Source organism: Pempheris klunzingeri, chromosome 19 (assembly GCF_042242105.1).
Source record: "Pempheris klunzingeri isolate RE-2024b chromosome 19, fPemKlu1.hap1, whole genome shotgun sequence".
Classification (NCBI taxonomy): Eukaryota; Metazoa; Chordata; class Actinopteri; order Acropomatiformes; family Pempheridae; genus Pempheris; species Pempheris klunzingeri.
In genome coordinates this window covers 17692623-17714764 of record NC_092030.1, presented here as the reverse complement: position 1 = coordinate 17714764, position 22142 = coordinate 17692623, and the positions used below count along the sequence as shown (strand labels likewise).

The window sequence follows — 22142 nt, the reverse complement described above, 5'->3', positions numbered from 1 at the left end:
TAGGATTTAATACTGTTGTACGCTGTTCGGGACGCCTGATTGGTGAGTGACGTTTTACTTTTTGCCTGCTTCAGCAAACTTTATGCTATGTTTATTATTTAGCATTAAAATAAGATCCATCACAGTCCTAGATGTTTTATTTCAACTCTAAGGGTGTTTATTCCATTTATTTTGGATGTAAAAGTGGGGAAAAACTTAAATCTGAGGTGACTGCAGTGTAAAAAGGAAGGAAACACTGCCTCCTTAAAATCACTTCCACTTGACAGTTCTACAAAATGTTGTAAACATTTTATAATGACAGTGTTTTTTCTAAAACAAAGAATATTTAAGTGGTAATAATTGGCTGGAATAAACACATTTAAAAGTACAACAATTTATTAGAGAGCAAAGTGTAACCCACTGTCACCTATTTAATACATCTGTGGTTTAATTGAGTAAAATCACACTTTTGCATAGCCATTCTGTGTGAAGGCAACAAGAAATATCCCCTCAGAAGTGCAACTGTTGAAAGTATTCATCAATCTATGTGACAAATGAATAAATATAGTCTTGTAATTGCTGGTATGATTAAAAGAAAACACGACTGTTGACGCTCAAGTATGTTTTATAATAATGTTGGAGCGAATCTGCAGGAAGAATGAAATCTAACAACTGTATCATTCACGTGAAGTGTTTTATTAATGTAAAATGCCAGTCGATTTAATATAGGGAAGTCACGTCAGTGAGGTTGAAGTTTACTGCACTGTACGTGCATACGCCTGTATCGAACAACATGGACAGAATGTGCTACACAAGGACAAGTGCGTGGAAAGGACTCAAGAGACACTTGTGACAGATCCGTGCTGTTTGTGGTCTCTGACACAGCGCAGGCGATGCCACACCTGCCGTAGAGCAAGGTGCCTTCTACAACGGCTGTCTTGTTTGTCGCGGGGCCTGCCCTGGTTCTCCTTGGCACTAGTTCTGGATCTACAATAGGTCCTCCCTTTGGTCTGTATGGAACCTGTATCTCAAAAGTTCCAGGGCTCGCCAGTGGCTTTTGTCTCCCTGGATGACTTCTTACTGTGGGCCCTGCACTGGCTCTGGCTGGCCCCGACTCCCTACCAAGTGCAGACCTTTCTTCGCGCTTGCTATGATAAGGGCAATCAATCAGACGGCAGGTATATACACCACTGACATGCCCCTTGGTTGATTTTTTTCCCTGCACCTGTTTAGCACCTTTCTGTGGAATAGGTGGAAGTAGTGGCCATGAGGATGGTAGAGATGGTTTGGTTTCATTTCGACAGGGAATAATGAGTGATGGAATCCGACGTGCCTTAGCTCTCTTCCCATGTGGTGATGGTGGTACTGATCTTGGTTTACTAGAGGGAGATATCTCTTTAGCAGCTTGACCCACTCTCTCCTGTCGACTAGGAATCTTGTTCGAAGACACTGTCCGTGTCCCGTGTCTCACCTCATGGGGAGGTGATGCCCTGAAGGACAAAGAGGGCGAACTGGAGACGCTGCATGCCGGTGAAGGAGATTTCTCTTGGGCTGTTTTGAGGGCCTCTTTCTTTTTGCTCTGCTTTTGCAAGACATCATTCTCTGTGGAAGTCAACAAAGATCAACTCAAAGCATTAAAAAAAAAACTGCGGATATAAATTCAACACATTATTATCCCATCACGACACCTCTCTGCCAAGACAACCTCAAAGATAAACACGTTCATTCACGATCATATCGGATGATAAATAACTTGAGACTGCTTAACGCTACTTCTTTTAAATAAAGGAGATAAAAAGAATAAGAAATGAATCAGGCTTCATATGTTCATATAGATCGACTAGCTTCAAATAGAACTATGACTGTCTGACCACTTTAGTATAGGTGGAGGTCTGTGATGTAGAAGGCACTCTGATGGTGAATATTAAAGATCCTTCATTATTTCATGGATTCATTATTTCAAGGAATCAAGATATATAGTATCAGGATATACCCTCTTCTTTGACCAGTGTTCTAGTCTTGGACTTCCACCTATACCAAGCTGGACAGTCGTGACTTTTTGCCAGTGCAGCACTCCTACTTTAAGCAACACGATTCAATCATCAGAATTGGTATTTAGAGTACAGTACAAACACAACACTGTGCGAAGGCAGTTGACTTCCAGTCATGTAGACATCCCAGTCTTGATAAACACACACACCAGTACCTCCTCATGCTTGTTGTGTTGACAAATTTGACCAAGTTGATTAAAAAGATGAAGACTAAAACTAAAGACGTTTCCTGTACATTTTTACTTTAGTTTGTTCACAAAATCGTTTTGGTTTGTTTTAGTTTCTTTCCCACTTTTTATTTTTATTTGAATTTTTAAAAATGTTTTTCACACCTTGTTTTTATTTGATTATAAGCTATAATGACCTGCTGTGGACACACGTTTAAAACTTTTACATATTAATGAAAAATACCACTCTGTCTTACCCCACTGCTCTTGATACTGAAAGACGACTTCCTTGATATCCCCTGATTCTTCTTCTCTGAAGTGTGTCATTTGGTCCACATGTGTGGACAGAAACTCTGGGATGTCATCTGGCTGTGCTAGGAGTGTTGCTCTGGACAAACACTCCAGCAAGCTTTTCACTCCATATGGTATGGAGTTACCGGCACTCATCTTTGATAATAGTAACCATTCTTTCCTGAAGACACCTGATGGAAATGTGACCAGGAAGTGTGTGCAGAATGTGCAGGAGCACAGTTCCTCTCCGGTGTCATATGGAGAAGATTCTGTTCTGTTCAGTTGATCCAACAATCCACTCTTACCTCTTACCCTAATTTAAACCACAACAAAATGCCTTAATGCATAATAATGGCAGCATACACCATTAATCTGCAACATGGTGGCAAGAATTGCACTAAACCTGCATAATTATGTGAAATCACCTTATTATTGTCCTCAGCAGCATAGATGAAGGTGTTCAATTTTCACAATTTAGGTCTCCATAAAAATGTTAGTCATGAGTTACCTCTTGGGAGAGGCTGATCTGGATTATGTGAATGCAATTCCTGACCTGCCTTTATATCTGGCCTAGAATAATACTTGCCCCTTTAAAAAAAAAAAAGCACTTGTTTCTAGCTGTTCTGCAGGCACATGAATTTTTGTTGAACATTTACGGGAATTGAATTATAATTCAGAAAGACATTAAGCATTGGCTACTATAAATGACTTTTTTCACCACTAAAAGCAGGTCCTAATAAGGAATATAATGACATTTAGTGGAATCCTTCTTTGCTGCAGGTATACAGGGGGACACAGCCTCTAAAACATGGCATCCCCTTATTGCCTTCAAGTGCTGTCGGAAATAAACAGCGACTCTAAACACACCAATTGAAAAGGTAAATTGTAGGAGTCCACAACATTTCGGCACTAAGAAACCACATCAGAATGATTAGATAAACACTTACACATTACTGGAGTTACCTTTTTCGTGGTATTGGTGCGCTTATTTCATATTGTGACGTGCGTGCTGTGGTTTTTGTTTTGTGCATTGAAAGAAAGCACACTGGAGTGCGAAAACCACACACTGATTTACATTTACATCCGATAACAACCAGCGTAGCCCCGTTTTTAATCACAGTTGGTGGGTGATAAGTCATAGAGCCATTATGTCTTTGGGGAAGTCGGAGGTTACGAGGAGCTCAGAAGGCAGCATCAGCTGGATTCAAACCAGATGGAGGCTGGGCAACGGGCGGCACTGCCTTCTGCTGCTGAGCTACAGCTGCTCAACAACACAGAGACGATAACGGGGAGAGAGGGAGGGTGGCTAGAGGACAGTGGACACCGCCACTACGCTGCCCACTGTTACAAAAGCACATAAGAGTGCCCGGAAGGTAAAGTCTGTCATGAGTTCAACGGTAGTTTCGCCGTATGTTAGCTAAATGAAGTTTGACAGGCGGGCTAACGTCAGGTTTAGCTATCCTCAAGTGGCTAGCTCCAGTGTTGGCTACAAGTGCTGCCACTAGCAGCTAGGTTAAGTCAGAGCCGCTAGCCTCTTGAAGTTGCTCGTTGAATTACTCTGGGCAGCTGGTAAACGACGTTAGCTAGCGGTACTTCTTTAGCCTGAGCTGTCAACCGGTGCTTAACGCTAGCTAGATAGCGTTAGATAGGCTGTGAGCATGTCTCCACGATCACTCACTCTGTTAGAAGAAATAACCGGACACAAGCAAATGGCTTTTACTGTTTAATTAGCCATTTGAGCTAGCAATGCGTACTATATTATCTCACAGTTACGTTAGCGTCGGATTATTGCACTCTGTGGTACAACTGTGCCCTGCCCAGCAGCGCCACTCATAGCAGTCCGCATAATGAGTGATCATTATGTAAAAGTCAAGGTTCAACTCGAGCAAATGAAATCATGCAACGAGGATGCAGAGAAGAAGGCTGTGGACACAAAGGAGCAGCTTCCAGTGCCTTCTCCTCTTGCCTCTGTCTCACCAGACCCTTCCAGTATCACCACAACTGGCAGAGATGCATCCAACACCTCCATCACCTGTAAACATAGGGGTAAAAGTCGTAGTAAGCTGGGAAAAGACGATAAGAACTCCTGTGGCAAACACATCTCAGACCTGCCATCACATGGGTCTGTAGTTTCTGCTCATGCTGGGAGAAACTTGAATAGGCTAGAGCACGAGGGGACACTTCGCGTCAAAGGAACTGGGAAGATCCTGCAGGGCAAGTCGGAGACTAATGGGAACTACGTGAGCATCCATCCATCCAAAAACATCCAAGAAGCACGTCGTGAGGATGGAATGAAACTTACAAGAAAGAGAAGACCGGTGACAGTGGATACAGCGAAAGCCAAAACCTCGTTGGAGGCACTGAAGTTAAGCATCAAGCAGCTGAAGTGGAAAGAGGTGCGCTACATAAGAATTTGTTTGTTGTGTTTATCCTGTAGAAATGTTCTTCACCCACATGCTGTGTAGGTTTTGTTCCTATGGAACACTGGAGTGCTGGTTTAATAAAGCAGTGGTGCAAAGCTTGATCCAGAGAGCATCCCTGACATCAGCTGCTCAGTGTTTCATTCGGATGACAACCAGCTTAGGTGTCTGTAACGTATGTGCATGGATGAAAACCTCTGCGTTATTGTTCTCCAGCTTTGTGCCACCAAGAATCATGTTTTTGCAGTTTTTCTTTGAGCTAAACAAACAGTCAGCCCCCTCAGGGATGTGGTTTGTGCTCTTTGGTTTAAGGTGTTTTTAAGTGGTGCGTTCAGTCATTGAGGTTTCAAATTAAAATGAAAACCTGCATATACATGGCTCTCAGTGGCACAATCTTCTGTTTTAGTGCCTGCTGAGACGGAGAGGTGTCTAACAATTATAATAAATCGTCACACGTGACATGACCATAAGCTACTCATATGTAAGCAGTAGGCCTCTGTAGATTGCTTAAACTCAAGGCGATTATTGCCCTTCAGGTGTTGTTTTTTATGGCTTTCTCTTAACATATATCTTCTTGATGTTGAGAGTGAAGTGTGACAGATTTAGGTTGATGAGGTCACACACAAGTAAAGGCTGCATGGAGCGTCTCTGTGCTTAGACTGGAAGAAAATGCCAACAAGGTTTTCAAGTATATCAATCTGCACAGCACCACTATAACTGGAGATAACTCTCACAGTCAGTAAAAGACAATGCAATCTTAACTGCTGCATCCCGTCAACATTACTGTAATGGACAATTAAAACAGGGTTCAAATCAATCTAGTAATAATCACATTAGCCAGCCTCCCCCTGGAAAACCTGTTCTATCTGAATGGTTTGTTTGTAGCTTTGTATCTCTGTGTGTTTGTTCATAATCCAGAACCTGCAGGAGTTAGACCTGAAAATTCAGTCTGTGTATGAGTGTTATGTGGTTTGACGAAGATTTTACACATAATTTCTGCACAATTTGCAAAGTTGAAGACATTGCATGTAATGTTTTAATTCATCTAATTTCTGGAAAGAAGTTGGCCTATAAATAAAACAAAAGGCTTTTATATTTAAAGCTGCGGCACCTCGTGCACAGCTCTCCAGCAAATTCCTTTTAACTTTGGCAGTCTTGTCAGGTCCGCCTGTTTCTATCTGAGTATTACTTTCTAATTTCTGTGAGGGCCCTGGGACAAGGGAAGTTTGTTTTTGGCCTATCCTTTGTCAAGCTAAAAGTCAAACTAATCACAAGCTCACTGAGGCTTCAACTCTTCATGTTAATATAGACATAATGTGCATAATATGTGCAAAGCATGCAAACATTTGTATTACTTTTTAAGAATTTATAGAATTATATAACAAGTTGCATGGAGTCAGTAAATCTTCCCACCACAAATATTGCCTTTAATGTTTTCCATGCCTACATTTTCACAGTAGATCTGCAGTGACTAGTTAATCGATCACTGGAGATATAATTAATTGGCAACTATTTTGATAATTTCTTGATCGTCAGTCATTTTGATTTGAACATTTGATGGTTCCAGCTTCTCATAGAGGAGAATTGGCTGCTATTCCTGGGTCTGCATTATAAAATGATGAAATATTTTGGGGATTTGAACTGTTGCTAGGACAAAACCAAACAAACAACTTGAGCTCTAGAAAGATCCCTGCTATTATTCATAGTCTTCAAATGTTTTCAAATGACTAATTGATTAATTGAGAAAATAATCTGGAATCATTGAAAATGATCTCCTGTCTGATTATTTCAGTGTTCTTATTAAAGTTCATTGAAAACTTGGCACATTATTAATTAGATGACAAGAGAACCTTAAACCCAGCCACAAGCTGACGGTGTCCTCAAATGTATAAAATTACAGAGGATGGATGTTGATGAAAGTTGTTCTAAATGAAAAGTAACCGCTATTAAAACATTTACGAGAGGGCTAATTGATCCAGTTCTTCTTACTCCGAGCTACAAACACCATCTGGTCAGTTTAAATTCGATGCAATTAATACCTGCGATCAGCCATCATTAGCATAGTCTTCATAATGCATGAGCAGTAAAGAAGGGCATTTAAAGACTCTGCTCTGCTATCAGCAGAGACCACGCAGTGACACTCATACCCTTCCAGGTCTGGTATTGGAAATGGTAGACATGAGGCCTATACATTACCACCTTTGTCTTCATGGCCCACCCCCAACAAAGTCAAGGGCCCTATAGATAGAGTGCCATTTTGAAAGAACCTGTCAACATCTTTGAAGGGGTTGAAACTCCAGTAGCCTTTGCTGTGTCGATTAGAGCTGATAGGTGAAAATCCCTTTATCTAGTTGTGACACACGTAGTGGATAAGTAGGTTCACAACACAGGATACTGGGTACAATTTTGGAAAGTTTGAGGACTTGGTAGTGACTGATGTGTTGATTTACATCCAAATTACTGTGTCTCTACATCTGCAGTATTTTCTGGTGTGAGAGGCAGCTGCCAACTGATTTTCAGCATATGGCATTCTCTTAAACAGTGGGAAATGATTAGCCTTAAGCTCCCCTAATCCAATAGACTTTTAGTCCTCTTTGAGGCACATAGAGAATGGCAGGCCTGAAGGACTGAGTGACAACCTCAAAAAATTAGACTAATAAGCATGCATTTAATCATGAGCTTGGTATTTTGATGAGGATCCTACAGACTAAGCTGACACTTTGAATTAAAGCGCTTTAATTTTAAAAAGCCTGCCACCTACAGGCAAACCCGTAGCATGGTTAGAAAATCATAACGTGTGTAACTGAAATTATAAATACTGTTTAATGGAGGCAAATATTCTGTATGAAATATCCTACATAACAGCTAAAATAGAATACATTGTCCTTTAGCTGGGTCCAAGTGACTTGGAAAACAAGCTTGGCCCACACAACTATCTACATAAATATCTGTATCTACATAAATAAGTATGGTGGCTCTCCTTAATCCCTAGAAACTATAGAGATTATTTGCCGTCCTTAACTCCCAATGCGATTAGACAATTATACGCCAACATGCCTGTAGCAGTATTTATAGCAGGTCTTTGCTGTCGAGCACAGTTTTCCTGTTTCACACGCTTGCATGCTAATGAGGTGCCATGTCAGAGCTCTATCCAGTAGTTGGGCGGTGTCGTATGAGAGTAGGATTTAGGAGTGGTGACGATATGTTGCTGACCTCTCAAAACAGCTTGATATGGAGTCCTGATGTAACAAAGTTAAAGATGGACCCCATGACAAAGTTCCTCCCAGCTCAATGTTAATGTTTTGAAACGCATGTGAGTTGTATGAAGTTGTAATATATTTACCATATTATAACAAGGTGGAAATCAGGGAGTGCAGCTTTAAAATGAATTATTCAGATCTGTTTCAGAAGGTTATTAGGATGAAAAGTGCCCCCTCAGACTATAAAAAAACAATACGGGAAGATGGTAAAAAGCAACTATTGAGTAGTAAGTTGTTATCCTATGTTACTGTCCTGTTTGGAAATCTGCTCTTTTACAGCTTACAGAGCAGAGAGTCTGTCTGCTTTGATGTGAGATAGAAAAGTCAGCTGATTTTGCACTTAGGCCTAATCCTTTCACGGTGTCTGGAGATCACACTATGATTGTAATATAGTTGATTGTAATGGTACATGTGGTACATAATAACATTTGGTTCGGAGTGTGTGAGTGTGGGCAGGAGTAGAGGTGTAGAAAACAAAAGCTGCGCCTTGTGCCAGGAGGATTTCCTCGCTCTCTAAATCCTTTTATAGTATCACTTCCTCTCCTGTTTTCCAGCTCATCACAACAGAACGCCCACTACCTACCATCTTTAGGCAAGATTATCCATGCACTCTGGGATCACCAGAAGGACATACACGTTACCCTGAGTCATACAAACAGATTAAGCCCTCTTTCCCATTTACAGATGCTATAAAACTATGCTTTGTTTTTTATTAATAATTAGAGTTCTTTGTGTTCTCTTTGTTCCCACATTCACTGTTCCCTTCCTTTCTTCAGTTCCCCCTGGGAAGACGAGCAGCCTGTGATATCTACTGGCATGGCGTTTCCTTCCATGACAATGAAAACATCGTCTCAGGGCAGGTGAACAAGTTCCCAGGTATTTCACCTCTTCTGCCTCCCTCCTCTCCTATGACGCTCTGTTAATGTAAAGCACGCTACACTAATGCTCTAAGTGGAGAGATGGCTTTATGTCAGCTTGCTATACTTCATGTGTACTTAGTATTCTGTAATCACAACAGGAGGGATTTAGTTAAAGCCTTACTGATCCTCACTGGTCCATTGCTAACCTTTTCATGCCATGACGATAATCATTACTTTAAAGACTCTACAGATTATTATATTAGTATCATACTGACTTATATCTCCTTACAGAGTCATGCGTTTGCCTTTTTAACATGTAAAGCCATTTTTGATGACTGGGAAGTCCCTCTGTAGATTGTATTTGTTTTCTCAGAGCAATATAATTTCCATTTTTTAAAAAAATTGATTTTTATTGCATGGCAGTGTCTTGCATTTTCTGTCCGAGTCTGAAACGCTGCTGTGTGCATTGCAGGAATGATTGAAATGCTGAGGAAGATCAACCTGAGTCGGGCAATGCGGACTATGCAGGAGTTGTTCCCAGAAGAGTACGACTTCTATCCCCGTTCCTGGATCCTACCTGAGGAGTACCAGCAGTTTGCCACACAGGTACAGTTGCATAAATATGTAACAAAAGCGTTATTATACTAGGCGTGATGCGTTGAGATTTTCTTTACATTAACTGAAATAAACCGTACTCCTGTATCTCTGCACAGCGAGCACAGATAGATATTAAATTCCTTGATTTGAATGGACATTTTTCACAGCGGTGCAGCAGCATAAGCACAGATGTTGCTAATAACATTAACGATGGCTCCATCCCATATTAGTTCCCCAGTAGGCCATGCCAGCAAGTCAACATGCATAACATGTTAACACCACCTGAGTGGAATGCATCAGTTGTTAATGAGATTATTTACACCTGTGCTTTCTCAGCTATCATAAAAACGGGTCTTTTTCCTTTTGCAGACCATTTGTAAGGCCTTCTTTCCCACCCCTCCTTTCATTTTTTGGAACAGACAGCAGATTAAGTCTTGTGAATGAGATCATGATTGCAAGATGAATTCCCAGAATGGCTTTATAAAAAAACATTTACCAGTGACTCTTTCAGTTTATGGACAGAGATGGCCAGACAGCGCTGGAAAGTACGGTTTCTTTTTCTTTCATATTTTAGCAGTAACAACATTAAAAAACTAGTATGTGAAGTCTAACTTGACACTACTAGTGCTCTTTTCTCACTGCCCACTGTTATAATTGCTCACCATAATACATTGCAACAGTAGTGTTAATGATATGACCTGTTTTAATTCTTTTGTGATGCACTCACGTCATGAAAGCATTTAACTCGATTGTTACATTCATCCGTTTAGTTAGAAAGTTGATGAGACAAGAAAAGAACTGTTTGAAATGATGTGTTTTGTTGTTGCACATTTCTTTCCTACATGCTATTTTGGCAGATACATAGACTTGTCAGTGGTATTCATTCATGTACTTACTTGCAACATTCAGATTTGTAATCATGTATAATTACAGGAATTCAGTGAGCTTTAATTTAGAAAAATGCGACAATACGATTTTCCCCACTACAGCGAACAGTTTAACTGATTTCAGGAAGTGCCAGTTTAATTTCAGTTTGTGTTATCGGAGCTAATATCAGTGATGGGGTTTTCACTTTTATCTTAATTGGTGATATGATGGAATGAGTGAATGGTCAATAGTACTGATTTAAGGAAATCATGAATAGCAGTATAATTAATATCCAGCAGGGGGCACCAGAGTATCACTATTTTTTCCAATTTAGTTTACAACGGACAAAACCTCCCACTAGAAAGAGTTTTAAAGAAATCCAAAGGTTTTATTCAAAATGTTCTGAATGTCAAAGAGTCAGTGAAGCAGCATTAGATAATACAGGCATAGCTTTGACTTGGTATGTATGATATGATGTTGGTTTGTTCATTGGAAGCCACAATTTCTTCGGTTAATTATGGGTTCAGAACGTTGTGTCATGTTTGTTCTTTTCTCCCACCAATCTGTGTCTACTCTAAACTATTACAAAAAGAGAGCAACTCTACAAAAAAACAACATAATGATTATAAATCTATCCAAAATGAAATAGACCTTGCGCATCATCTCAGTTAGGACAATTGGAGTTCAATTGTAGCTGTGCAGCTAGCTTTATTAACTGTTTAATTTGCAAGTTCAGAAGAGTAATAATGACTCTATTTGAATGGTTTGAAAGTTTGCCAGTCTATGAAACCTGTATGACTCATAACGATCTTTGACCTGTACTGTAGATTCGCATGGTGAAGGAGAACGATGCCACAGTGAATCCCACCTTCATTGTCAAGCCAGATGGGGGCTCTCAGGGGGACGGCATCTACCTCATCCGTGACCCCAGTGACCTAAAGCTCATGGTGGGTTCACAGGCCAAACAGGCTGTAGTCCAGGAGTACATCCACAAGCCGTTACTCATTGACAAGCTCAAGTTTGATATCCGCCTGTATGTGCTGATAAAGTCTATGGAGCCATTGGAGATCTACATTGCCAAGGAAGGCCTGACACGATTTTGCACCGAGCCCTACCAGGTAGCCATGACGGTGGTGATGATGCCGGCACGTTTGCTTTGAAGCTTTTATTAGCATACATGCAATTGACGTCACTTTTGTCCTGATTGTGTAGGAACCAAGCCAGAAGAATCTGAGCCATGTCTTCATGCACCTGACAAACTACTCCCTCAATGTCCACAGTGGCAACTTTGTCCACTCAGACAGCCAGAGCACAGGCAGCAAGCGCACTCTGTCCAGCGTGCTGTACAGGCTGGCAGCTAAAGGCGTAGACATCAAGAAGGTGTGGTCGGACATCATCGCTCTTGTCATCAAGACTGTCATCGCCGTGGTGCCTGAACTTAAAGTCTACTATCAGGCGGATATACCGCCTGGCAAACCGGGACCCACGTGCTTCCAGGTGGGTAGTGAGTAACAATTGGTGCCTTCAAATGTTGTATTTACAGTATTCCCGCTTGTGGGATTCACAACATAACCACTTGAACACGACTTTTCATGTGGTAACCACAAGCTTTCAAGTTCAATTTGAAGGCAACAATAATGAATAAGAATGCATTATTTGGATATGCATGATTAATACTCTCTGAAGAGATACCAGTAATATTCGTCCTCTCACTCCCTCCCTTTCCCCTTCACCTGTCACCTGGCTGACACGAAAACATCACTCCACTTCTTCCCAGAATCATACATCAGTTAAATCTAAGTGCATAGATCTCATACTGCTACAACAACTTTATTTTTATTTGGACTTTCTCACATTATAGACACAACCTTCACTTTTCAAAGAAAGTAATAAGGGCAATAGGAACGTGTAATAGGGCTGAGTGCATCTCTGACTTGTATTTTCCACTAACTTCTTGTTCTATTTTCACTATAGATTTCCACCTTGATCCTTAACAGTAACAGTTTCTAACAACTTCTGGTGTGAGCCATGACCATTTCCGGTATAAATCCCATACAAATACAGATACTAATGCATAATTATTTGAGGGATACATGTAGTAGCTTTTTGTTACACCCCTAGTATGCATCCATTATTCCTACCACTTATACTTAGAGGGTCGCGGGGGGGCTGGAGCCAATCCCAGCTAACACTGGGCAAGGGGCAGAGAACCTAGAACACTGTATTTATATTTTAGAATAAATTAAACTAAGTATGTAATTAAGGCTGTGTTTGTGTCTCAGATATTAGGTTTTGACATCCTGCTGATGAAGAACCTGAAGCCTGTTTTACTAGAGGTCAACTCCAACCCCAGTATGAGAATAGAGCATGAACAGGAGGTCAGAGTGAATGTCAGCATCAGTATTATCATAGTATTATTATCATTATTATTGACATGGCTGTAAGGAATCTTTGTTTCCTTCAGGTGGCACCAGGTGTTTTTGAATATGTCCCTAGTCCAGTTGATGAACAGGTCAAAGTGGGTGTGATCAGGGACACTCTGCGCCTTATGGACCCTGGCCACAAGAAACCTTCAATGTAAGTACACACACTTGCGCACACAAACACACAATTTGAGGGAGGAGTTGTTACATCTTTCTTTGTCTGCTGGCCTTAAAACGTGGCTTTTAAGGACATGATATCTTACTCTCCCCATCCCTCCTTAGAGCCTGACTCTGCACCACTCAGCAGCTCTCCATAAGCCTGTTAAATGGAAAAATTAAATTCAGCTGAGCTGTGGTGGAAATTCACACATTACAGTACAAGTCTGACGGCTCAGTCTCTCTGTCTAACTGGCCCTGTGTGGTGCCTGGCAGTAAATCTCCTCTACTATTAGGGTTGGTGTTTTTTTTTCCTCCCATTTTGTTTTTCTTCTATGACAAGAAGATTTAGTGTTACTATTCTACCACCATCTTCATTTCTATTGCACCATCTCCATTGCCTCTCCCTTAGTCCTCTTTCCCTCACTTCTTTCTTGCCAAGATTATCTTCTGTATTAGATGTGTGATCTGCTTCTGCAAGTGAGAGGGATATCTTCTTGATAATACCCACTTAACTATTATATTCATGACCAGTAATGTATTGACATAAAGCACCTATAATATATTTAATCCTCGTTCCTCCTGCATTGCAACATTTTCATCCAGCTGGAATTAGCAGAACCAAATCTTGTACTTGTCAGTGGATGAATTGCGCTACAATATAATGTTGTATACACATTTACAATTCTGTTCCTTTTATTTAATGCCTATCTACATACTTTAAGAGACCTCTAATCCTTTAATCGAATGTCCGTGATACTTCTTATCTTGAGTTATCTCTATCTTTACATTACCCAGTTTTTGAGCTTTAACCTTGACACTGAGCTGCAACTATTTTTGTTTATAATCAGTTAACCATTTAAGTAATTTTCTATGCATAAATGTTGATGTTCCCCAATGAGAATTTGCTGTTCTTCCGCTGTCATGACACATTCATTATCTTATCCTAGATAAAATAAGCAACTTTCAAGATGTCACCCTGTACTTTTGGATTTTTGTGATGTACTTTTTTCACGATTTTCTGTCATTTAATATTTAACAGACAAAACAGTTGATTAATCAAGAAAATAATGGGCAGATAATGAAAAGTTGGCTGCAGATACAGTATCAATGTATGTTGATAGTAAGTAACAAAAAAATACAATTTTCCTCAATAGAAACATAAATGATGCGTAAGTGAATGAAGGTAAGAATTGAAGGTAAGAATTGGCCACAAAAGTTGGCCACAAATCAGTTGAGCTACGATGAAAACTACTGTTAGCTGCAGCTCGACACAGTTCACATTTTTTACGAATGACCCTTTTCATGTGATTCTTGAGCAGTATACTGATTTTAAGGAAGTAATATTTGTTGTGTTGTCAAAATGTAACTTTAAGTTAGATTTCACATACAACAATCGTTACTATGATTTACAACATGACAACTGATTGTGTTCCAAGTCATCTTGCTCCATTTATTTCACTGTTCTATAGACACGCAGAGACACGTGATCTCCACAGTTTAAGTCTCCTAAAGCCAATTAAGAAGGGGATCTTTATAAGATATCTCGGTGTGAGAGAGTATTTACAGTCTGCATTCATCTGGTGAAAAGAGGCTTAAGTCCAGATTGGAACAAGGCGCATAATGATTGAAACAAGTTAAGCGATCTTGAATATGATTGGTTAATGTGTCTATGAAAGTGTAGCACTGCTTATAGTATGCTGTGGATGAAACAGTGACAACAACAGGGACGGGGCTTATTGCAGTAATGGTATACATGCACATCTTGCAGGAATATACCATGATAATAAACGGGGTGGACATGTTTGGAAATAAGTTCTTTATGGACAGGGAAAAAATGTAAATGTCCATAGCAGATATATTTTTAGAGAGCAGCAATAACAACAAGTACTTCTACATGACAATGATGACATAAAATAGCAAGTAACAGTAGTCTATCAGGTAATTGGGTGCAGGTGTTTGGGGCATGTGATTAGAGAGCTGGGATGCTGATGATTACACAGTAACTACTCAGCTATTAAGTAATATAATTCATTGATTAGCAGTAACAAGAAAGTTAGTGCCAGAAATTGGACCAGAATAAGGGTGAAACTTAATCAGAGGCTGTCAGATGAACCTCCTAGAGCACATATATTATTACAAATTAGGTATTAGTATTGAAAGACATCTCTATACATAATCTGTATACATGATAAAATGAAGCTGCAGTACTGATTTTGCTGTGGTTTAGCACAGTGTGGAAATGTGACACAAAGATTTAGTATTCATGTCAGCTTGTGATCACAAGGAAGTGTGCTGTCAGCTTTGCAGATAGTGACTGAGTTTTGTGGTTTAGGGGAAAGATATGCTAATTACGCCCCAACTAGCAAGTGCTAATATTTATTAAATTAGCCATTAGATTGGATATGCTCCGAAAATGTAATCATCACCGCAGCCAACAACGCGGATGCGAAATAGGAACTCATTAATCATTCAATTCCACAGTGTGTTGTTGGTGTGTTTACATGGGCACAGACAGATGCATCATACATAGAACACATCACACATTTTTGCCATATTTATTGCTACTTTGAATTTTAAATCAAATCATATGTGTGTAAAGATGTGGCACAAGCCAGCAAATGAAGAAGTGCTCATTTAGTAGAAAATTGATCTGATTTATTCTTATCTATGACATTATTAGATTGTTAATAATAATGCATCAGCATGAAGGAAGTATTCCTGGAACTAGTTTGAGCTATCCGAATAATGTAGTTAGATATATAAATGCATATATAAAATAATTTTGGTAGTTTAGTCCAGTGGTTCAAAATGTAGGGGTCAAGAGTCACAAAATGAATCTGAAGGGGCATGAGATGATTAATTAGGTAGGAAAGAAATTTTGTGAAATACATTTTTAGAAGTGATAAAATCTGAGAAGCCATCTGAGAGGTTTAGAGGGGAAATTTGTATTTGCTTTGAACTGATAAAAAAAATCATATAAATCTGAGATGTGACAAAAGCCCCAACAATTGATGGACAACAAATCAAAAAGATTGGAACCACTGGTTTAATCTTTAACAATCACATTGCACTTCATAAGCTTATCATATGGGTGTGATCCTCAGTTGTATTTTGTAGTTGCATTAACAAGCAGTCTTTTGCAGTACAAACAAAATATCCCCAAAATCGTACAGGAGGTTAAGTTATTTGTTTACTGCGCAGATGGTCCAGCAGCAAGTAAATATACTTGTGTTGTGGTTACTGGCTGCTCAACAGTGGGATGTAAAGTATTCAGACATTCAAAGTGTGGAATTAAGACTGAAATCCCCCAAGATGAAGTGAAAGAGAGGGGAGGACCGACCAGGAGTGCAATACAAAGGTACAGCTGGGTAAAAAAAAATTGAGTTCCTTTTGAAAGGAGACAGATTGAGAGCTTATATAAGAGAGATAAGTAAATACACAATGGCATACAAAAAGGGGAGGGAAGAGGTAAAGGGGGAATTATGAGAAGGAGGGTGTGATCGTATCGGTGACTATCAGACATGTACTTCACGCGCCCAGCTCATTAATTCATAGTATAATGTCTCTGAGGTTGAGTTATGAGCCTTTGGTGAAGGTGTGTGGGTGATAACAAAAAGCTAAAAGTACAAGTTCAGACCTTTACTCGTTGTGTTATCGAGCATAAAATAAAATGCTTATAACGCCTATTTTAAACCAAATTTTTTTTTTTTTGCCTACTTGGGCAGCAAGTTGAAATAGTCCTAAACACCTATCAAACAGTTACTTTTATTATTTTTTCTTTACATTTAGCAGTCATGAAGCGACGCCCTAATTCCTTTTTAGGTTGCGTTTCTGGCCACCTGATGAATAAACACTTCTCTTTTGGTTGTGTGGATAGAAACAAGTAAGAAAAGGGGGGTTTAAAATCATTTACTCAGACAAAAGGTGTATTGTTAGCTGTGAGACTATTTGTTCTCTGTGTGATTTGGTATGACTCAGACTCTGAGAAAAGCTCAGGCAATAAATTCAGATTTCTGAAATGGAGGTAGGTGTGTGGACACTTTCGATTTCTCTTCACTGACACATTTGGCATCTTGAAGACTTTTCACACTGACCAACAGCTTTGAAGATTTATTCACCAGGAGGCCAGAAATGGCATTTATGCCAGGTAATGACAGCTGAATTAGGCCTAGTCCTCCTCACGTACTCTCTACTAACATTTGGCACCTGGCCTCTGTATGTCTTTTTAATAACCTGCCATTCTTCACCTTTTGCCCTCTAACGTCGCCTTCTTCATTTTTTTCCCCTCCATCTGCTGGGAACATTTGGAAACATCCCCTCCACTGTCCGTCTGGCTGTCAGCTTCTGTTGAAGATGTGTCCGTTTTTAGCCGAGCCTGTCCTGCCTAAATAGATGTGGGTGGTGTCCCTCTGGCGGCTGAGGGATGATTGATTCTATTAAACATTCAGCAGTGCTCTCGTCAGTGCCATTCACACTGCTTACTAATTCATGGAGAAAGAAACTGCCTCATAAAAGTCAGCAGTACTGTATCCCCTTGACATGAAAGTACCTTGGTATGTTTCCCTTTGTTTCCTGCATGAGCAGTTGTGTTGACTGTAAGAGCTGTCCTGAAAGGCCAAGCACACCCACACAGGTGTTTTCAATTATTGTGGTTGATGAGCCCTGTGCTCAGGTTGCTATGATGGGAAATGTTTGAGGTCACTGCACACCATGAGCTAATAAGAATGATAAAGGTGTGATTGGCTCTGCCGTACAGTAACAGGTGCAGCATAGCTAATAGGAGAGGAAGGTAGAATCAATCAATACAGTATTCACACGTCCACAAATTCATAAAGGTAAAACGTACATTGGCTTAATTTTCTATGACAAGTGGCATATCCATATGGAGAAGCACAATGGAATACGTGACAGCAAGAGACTGGCAGGTAGTAAACTGCATTTGGATTGACCATTAGATTCTTTGGATTTTCCTCTTTCAAACTTACTAAAGGTTGACAACCCCTTTGCATTAGTTTCAGCTTTCTCACCAAAAATCACTTTGTGTAGCCTACCAAGCATGTTGAACGCATTTCCTCAATCTCAAAACATTTGCACAGATTTTCTCTTTATATTTTACTTTATTGTACTTCCTTATTTGCATAGAACTCAATCTCTTTGTACCATGTGAGGGTAATAGGATGAATCTATGGTCAATGGGCCTCTGTTGGCCAGTAAATGACCAACAGTAAGTGCTTTTGTTTGTCTGCCTCATCAGCATTCAGAGCATCAAATGTACCATTGATAATTGACCTCTTAAAGTCCACCATCAGTTGTTGCATTTGACTTGGCAATGTGGCACTTTGTACAAGTCCAGGATTTCACTGAATGTCCAACACAGAATACAACAACTGCAGGGATCCAGGTTTTCAAGACGCACCACCTGGGTTTATGGTATTTTACGAGTCACATTGCTGCTCCCATCAAACCCGCCTTTGTTACTGTACTTTGTTTTACTTAATTAAGTATCCAAACTTGGTGAGTGGTATGAACTTTCTCTAAGTAGGAATTCATAATTGATGTCCTAAGTCCTAATGTAAAAGCTTCTGCATTTAGATGGGTCATGCTGCTTATGCAGTTCACTGTTGTTGATGTAAGCACAAACTGTAAAAAGGCTGTACAGAAGCTTTGAGTTAAGTCATTTATCCTTGATAAAACATTACTGTTCCTGTTTCCCCTGCCAAGCCAGACTGTAAGTGCAAACTCAAGTGAAAAGCTTGGTGCGTTTATCTACCTCAGGTGACTGGCTATCTGTAACTCAGCTCTCTGGGTTGGCCTTATGGCCCTGTGCTTCAGTTATGCAGCGCTTGATGTCCATTACTTAGCTGCTCGACAGCACAAAAAACAGTATGTTATTGTGGTCTTTAAATCTTCAAAGTTGCTGGTTAAATGCTCAGTCAACTTTCTAATAGACTTTTTTTAAAAGCCTATTATTTATATAAAATGTGGTAGCTATAAAATGTGAGATAATGTGTTTTTTCTTTCTGTCCTATCATTTCATAGCCAAAGTTCTCAGCAGAGGGCTGGTGGATTTGAACACGGGGAGGAAATTCCCATGGAGGCAGAGACACAAGAGAGGACCGCAGATGAAGGAGCTCTGCCCTCGCTGTGTCTGAAACAGGTCTACCCCAAATACACCAAACAATTCAACTACCTGCGCCTGGTGGAGCGAATCGCTGCTCTCTTCATACGCTTTCTTGGTGTCAAGGGCAACATGCGTCTGGGACCCACTGCCTTCCGAACCTTCATCAGGTACAACTTTTATCGTATGGGATCCCCACTAGCTTCTGCCATAGCAGTTGCTAATCTTCCTGGGGTCTGCATGTCAAAATGTCCAAATAAAACATACTGTGAAAGCAAGGTCTAAAAGAAATAAAAGATAAAAACGGATGAATTAAAGCAGCTGATCTCAACACAACACAAACAAATCAATAACATCACAAAACAATCATCTCAAACAATCAGATGCCAATAAATTGTTCATAATTCCACACATGAAATAAACAAAATAAAGGCACAGACTGTACTGCATGCACACACAAATGACAGCTAATAAGTACAACAATACATCTACATTTAAGCTCACAACTAGTCAAAATGAACAAAAATTTGAAATTTGTAGATTCAGTACATCTGCATTTTCTTCTTAACATTTTAAGTACTTTGTTTAGATGCTGATGTGGGTCTTACTCTTAAATACCACTAACAGCATGCTGTTTGCCCGTGACATTTAGGCTACAGCGCAAGTTTATTTAGGTTGTCTAACGTTTTCCTGCCGGGACTCTCAAACACCAACGCACTACTGAGACGAAAAGAAGCTTTTCTGATATTTCCCTAAAGAGCTTTTCCTTCCTTTTGAGTAACACAAAACAATTAACAATACACGTAAAAACCCACTGACTTAAATATTTGATTTTTGATTTTGATTTCCTCATTGTTTTCAGGACCTGCAAACTGAGCAACAGTAATTTCACCATGGCTTCAGTGGACATCCTCTACATAGACATCACACGTCGTTGGTCAGGAGTGATGCATGATTCTAAAGAAGCAGGTAACACACACAAGTGAACACAGCATGTGAAAAACAAAACCCCAACGAGGAAACAACATGTAGAGGACAGAGAGCCGGGTGTCCATGAGACTCGAAGCAAATGGTGTGCTTGGAGATAATTGCATGTCATTCTTTGTCAGATTCCCTCTGACACTTTGCTGCCGTAATTGAAATGAGCTGAGATCACAATGTGACAGAGGAGAGACTATCTGATATGAATTATTCAGACTTTGCACCTTGCAAGGCATGTTTGCGAGGCGAAGCTGATGGATGGAGATCACATGGACCAGGATAGAAGGGCCTGTACAGAGGAGATTGTGTGCTGAATTTAGAATGAGCTCAAATGTATTCAGGGAGACTGAAGTCATAGTCTGTTATTTCTGTGTGTGTCCATTGGAGGATTTGTGGGGAACCAAGAGGCACACAACTTGTATTTACAAATTATGACACTTTTTTTTTTGTTTTGTTTGGGAATTGCGGCAAGGGAGATATTTCTGTGAAGTGCTGTCTTGCAGCAGAGGCTTCTTGTCATCTGTAACAGTTTTAATAATTCCATAGCAAATGGCTTTCACTATGTAAGTCTGGTGTGAATTGGCATCTCACACATTTTTTTTCACACCACGGATTCCTTAGGTGTTCTGCGCATTCGTCTTCCTCTTCGAGGTCGAGAATAACAGGCCGCAAAAGGAAATATTAGGGAGGCCATTGGGTCTAAATTAAGCTCAGGCTTGTGTTTTCTGAACAGGTTTTTTTTTTCTTATTTATTTATTCTTTGATCTTCAGTTGTTCTGACTTTAAAGATTTTAAATCTGCTAAAAGTCAGCTGTTCATATAGATCATTCACTGTAGTATAAGATCCCTGTGCCTCTAAATATTTATGTATGTAATTAAAGTAGTGATGTATGTAAAATTACCCCCTTTTTACCTTTAGTTGTGCTGGTAGGTGGGTTTTGTAACCGCTGGACAAAACCAGACAAAGGCTAGTTGTTTTCCCATTTCTTCATGCTAAGCTAAGCTAGGGGATTCAGGAAGCGAGTAGTGGTGTCACTGACTGTAATACACGTTTCGGAGAGATCACACATTGTTTTATCCCTATTTTTATCAAGCATAATCTCTTCATTTGAAATAGCATTTTATTTTTATTTTCACATTCCCTCCTGTGTTTTTCTTGGACCTCACCTCAATCACACTTTCTGTTTTTCAGGTATGGGACTACAAGCATTTGTGGAAGCCTTTTTCTACCTGGCAGGTCGCAGGTTCAAATCCCTGGCGCTGAAGGAGCAGGTAGTTTCACTGCTGGAGCTGTGTGAGGTTCAGCTCGAGTCCCAGTCGGGCGTCGAAGACAGGCGCTCTGTCAGCTGCAGCAGGGCCCACCCACGGGCCATCAAGACTCAGACGCTGGGCCTTTCCAACCCTCAGCTCACCTCTCCGGCTCCCCTGCGAAGGGCGGCCAGCCAGGACTACAGGCTGCATCAAAGACTCAAGCCTCGCGCACTCAGGGCCAACGTGGAGAACTGACGAGAGAGGGCTTCAGCTAGTCATCAGCGCCCAAACACTGCCTTTAGCCCTCACCGCGGGAGCAGGGAAATAAGGTATCCATCTCTCCTGCAGCTTCCTCAAGGGGGGTGTTGGGAGCTGAGAGAAGGACCAGCTTGACCCCTGCTGGCTGACTGGCAGGAGGACTGTTCTCAGGCTGATTGCTTTTTTTTTTTTTTTTCCAGAGGAGGAAGATGTACGCAGGGGGGGTTGGAGTTTAAATGAATGAAGGATGTAAGGAGTTTGGTACATTTCTTCCCTCTCCTCCTGGTGTGATCATATATGAACAGTGTGGTCCAATCAGGAGGAGGATAAGGCTGCTTTTATTATACTTACTGATTCTACAGGGCAGCTATTGGCTTCCCTTCAACTGTGTGTGGCTTTGTGCACACCGAAACAAACGCTCTTTTCAGGGATAACATTAGATGCTCCAGCTTCACATTCA

General features: G+C 40.4%; 1 protein-coding gene across 1 annotated transcript; it reads left to right on the top strand.

The window, feature by feature from the left end:
* Window positions 1-3801: 3801 nt before the first annotated feature.
* On the top strand, window positions 3802-21857 carry ttll11 (tubulin tyrosine ligase-like family, member 11). Its single transcript, XM_070850718.1, has 10 exons — window positions 3802-4884; window positions 8945-9044; window positions 9501-9634; window positions 11320-11610; window positions 11705-11989; window positions 12775-12870; window positions 12957-13069; window positions 19114-19362; window positions 20055-20161; window positions 21366-21857. Exons 1-10 carry the CDS (start codon window positions 4336-4338, stop codon window positions 21677-21679), a joined length of 2238 nt encoding a protein of 745 aa, XP_070706819.1. The 5' UTR covers window positions 3802-4335; the 3' UTR covers window positions 21680-21857.
* The last annotated feature ends 285 nt before the right edge of the window (window positions 21858-22142 follow it).

What these genes read in the sequence shown, in the direction of transcription:
- ttll11 (XM_070850718.1), top strand. Translation starts at nt 4,336, where the DNA reads ATGAGTGATCATTATGTAAAAGTCAAGGTTCAACTCGAGCAAATGAAA. An exon ending in TTTGCACCGAGCCCTACCAG is followed by an intron (nt 11,611 to 11,704) that starts GTAGCCATGACG and finishes CTGATTGTGTAG; the next exon opens with GAACCAAGCCAGAAGAATCT. An exon ending in CGGGACCCACGTGCTTCCAG is followed by an intron (nt 11,990 to 12,774) that starts GTGGGTAGTGAG and finishes TTTGTGTCTCAG; the next exon opens with ATATTAGGTTTTGACATCCT.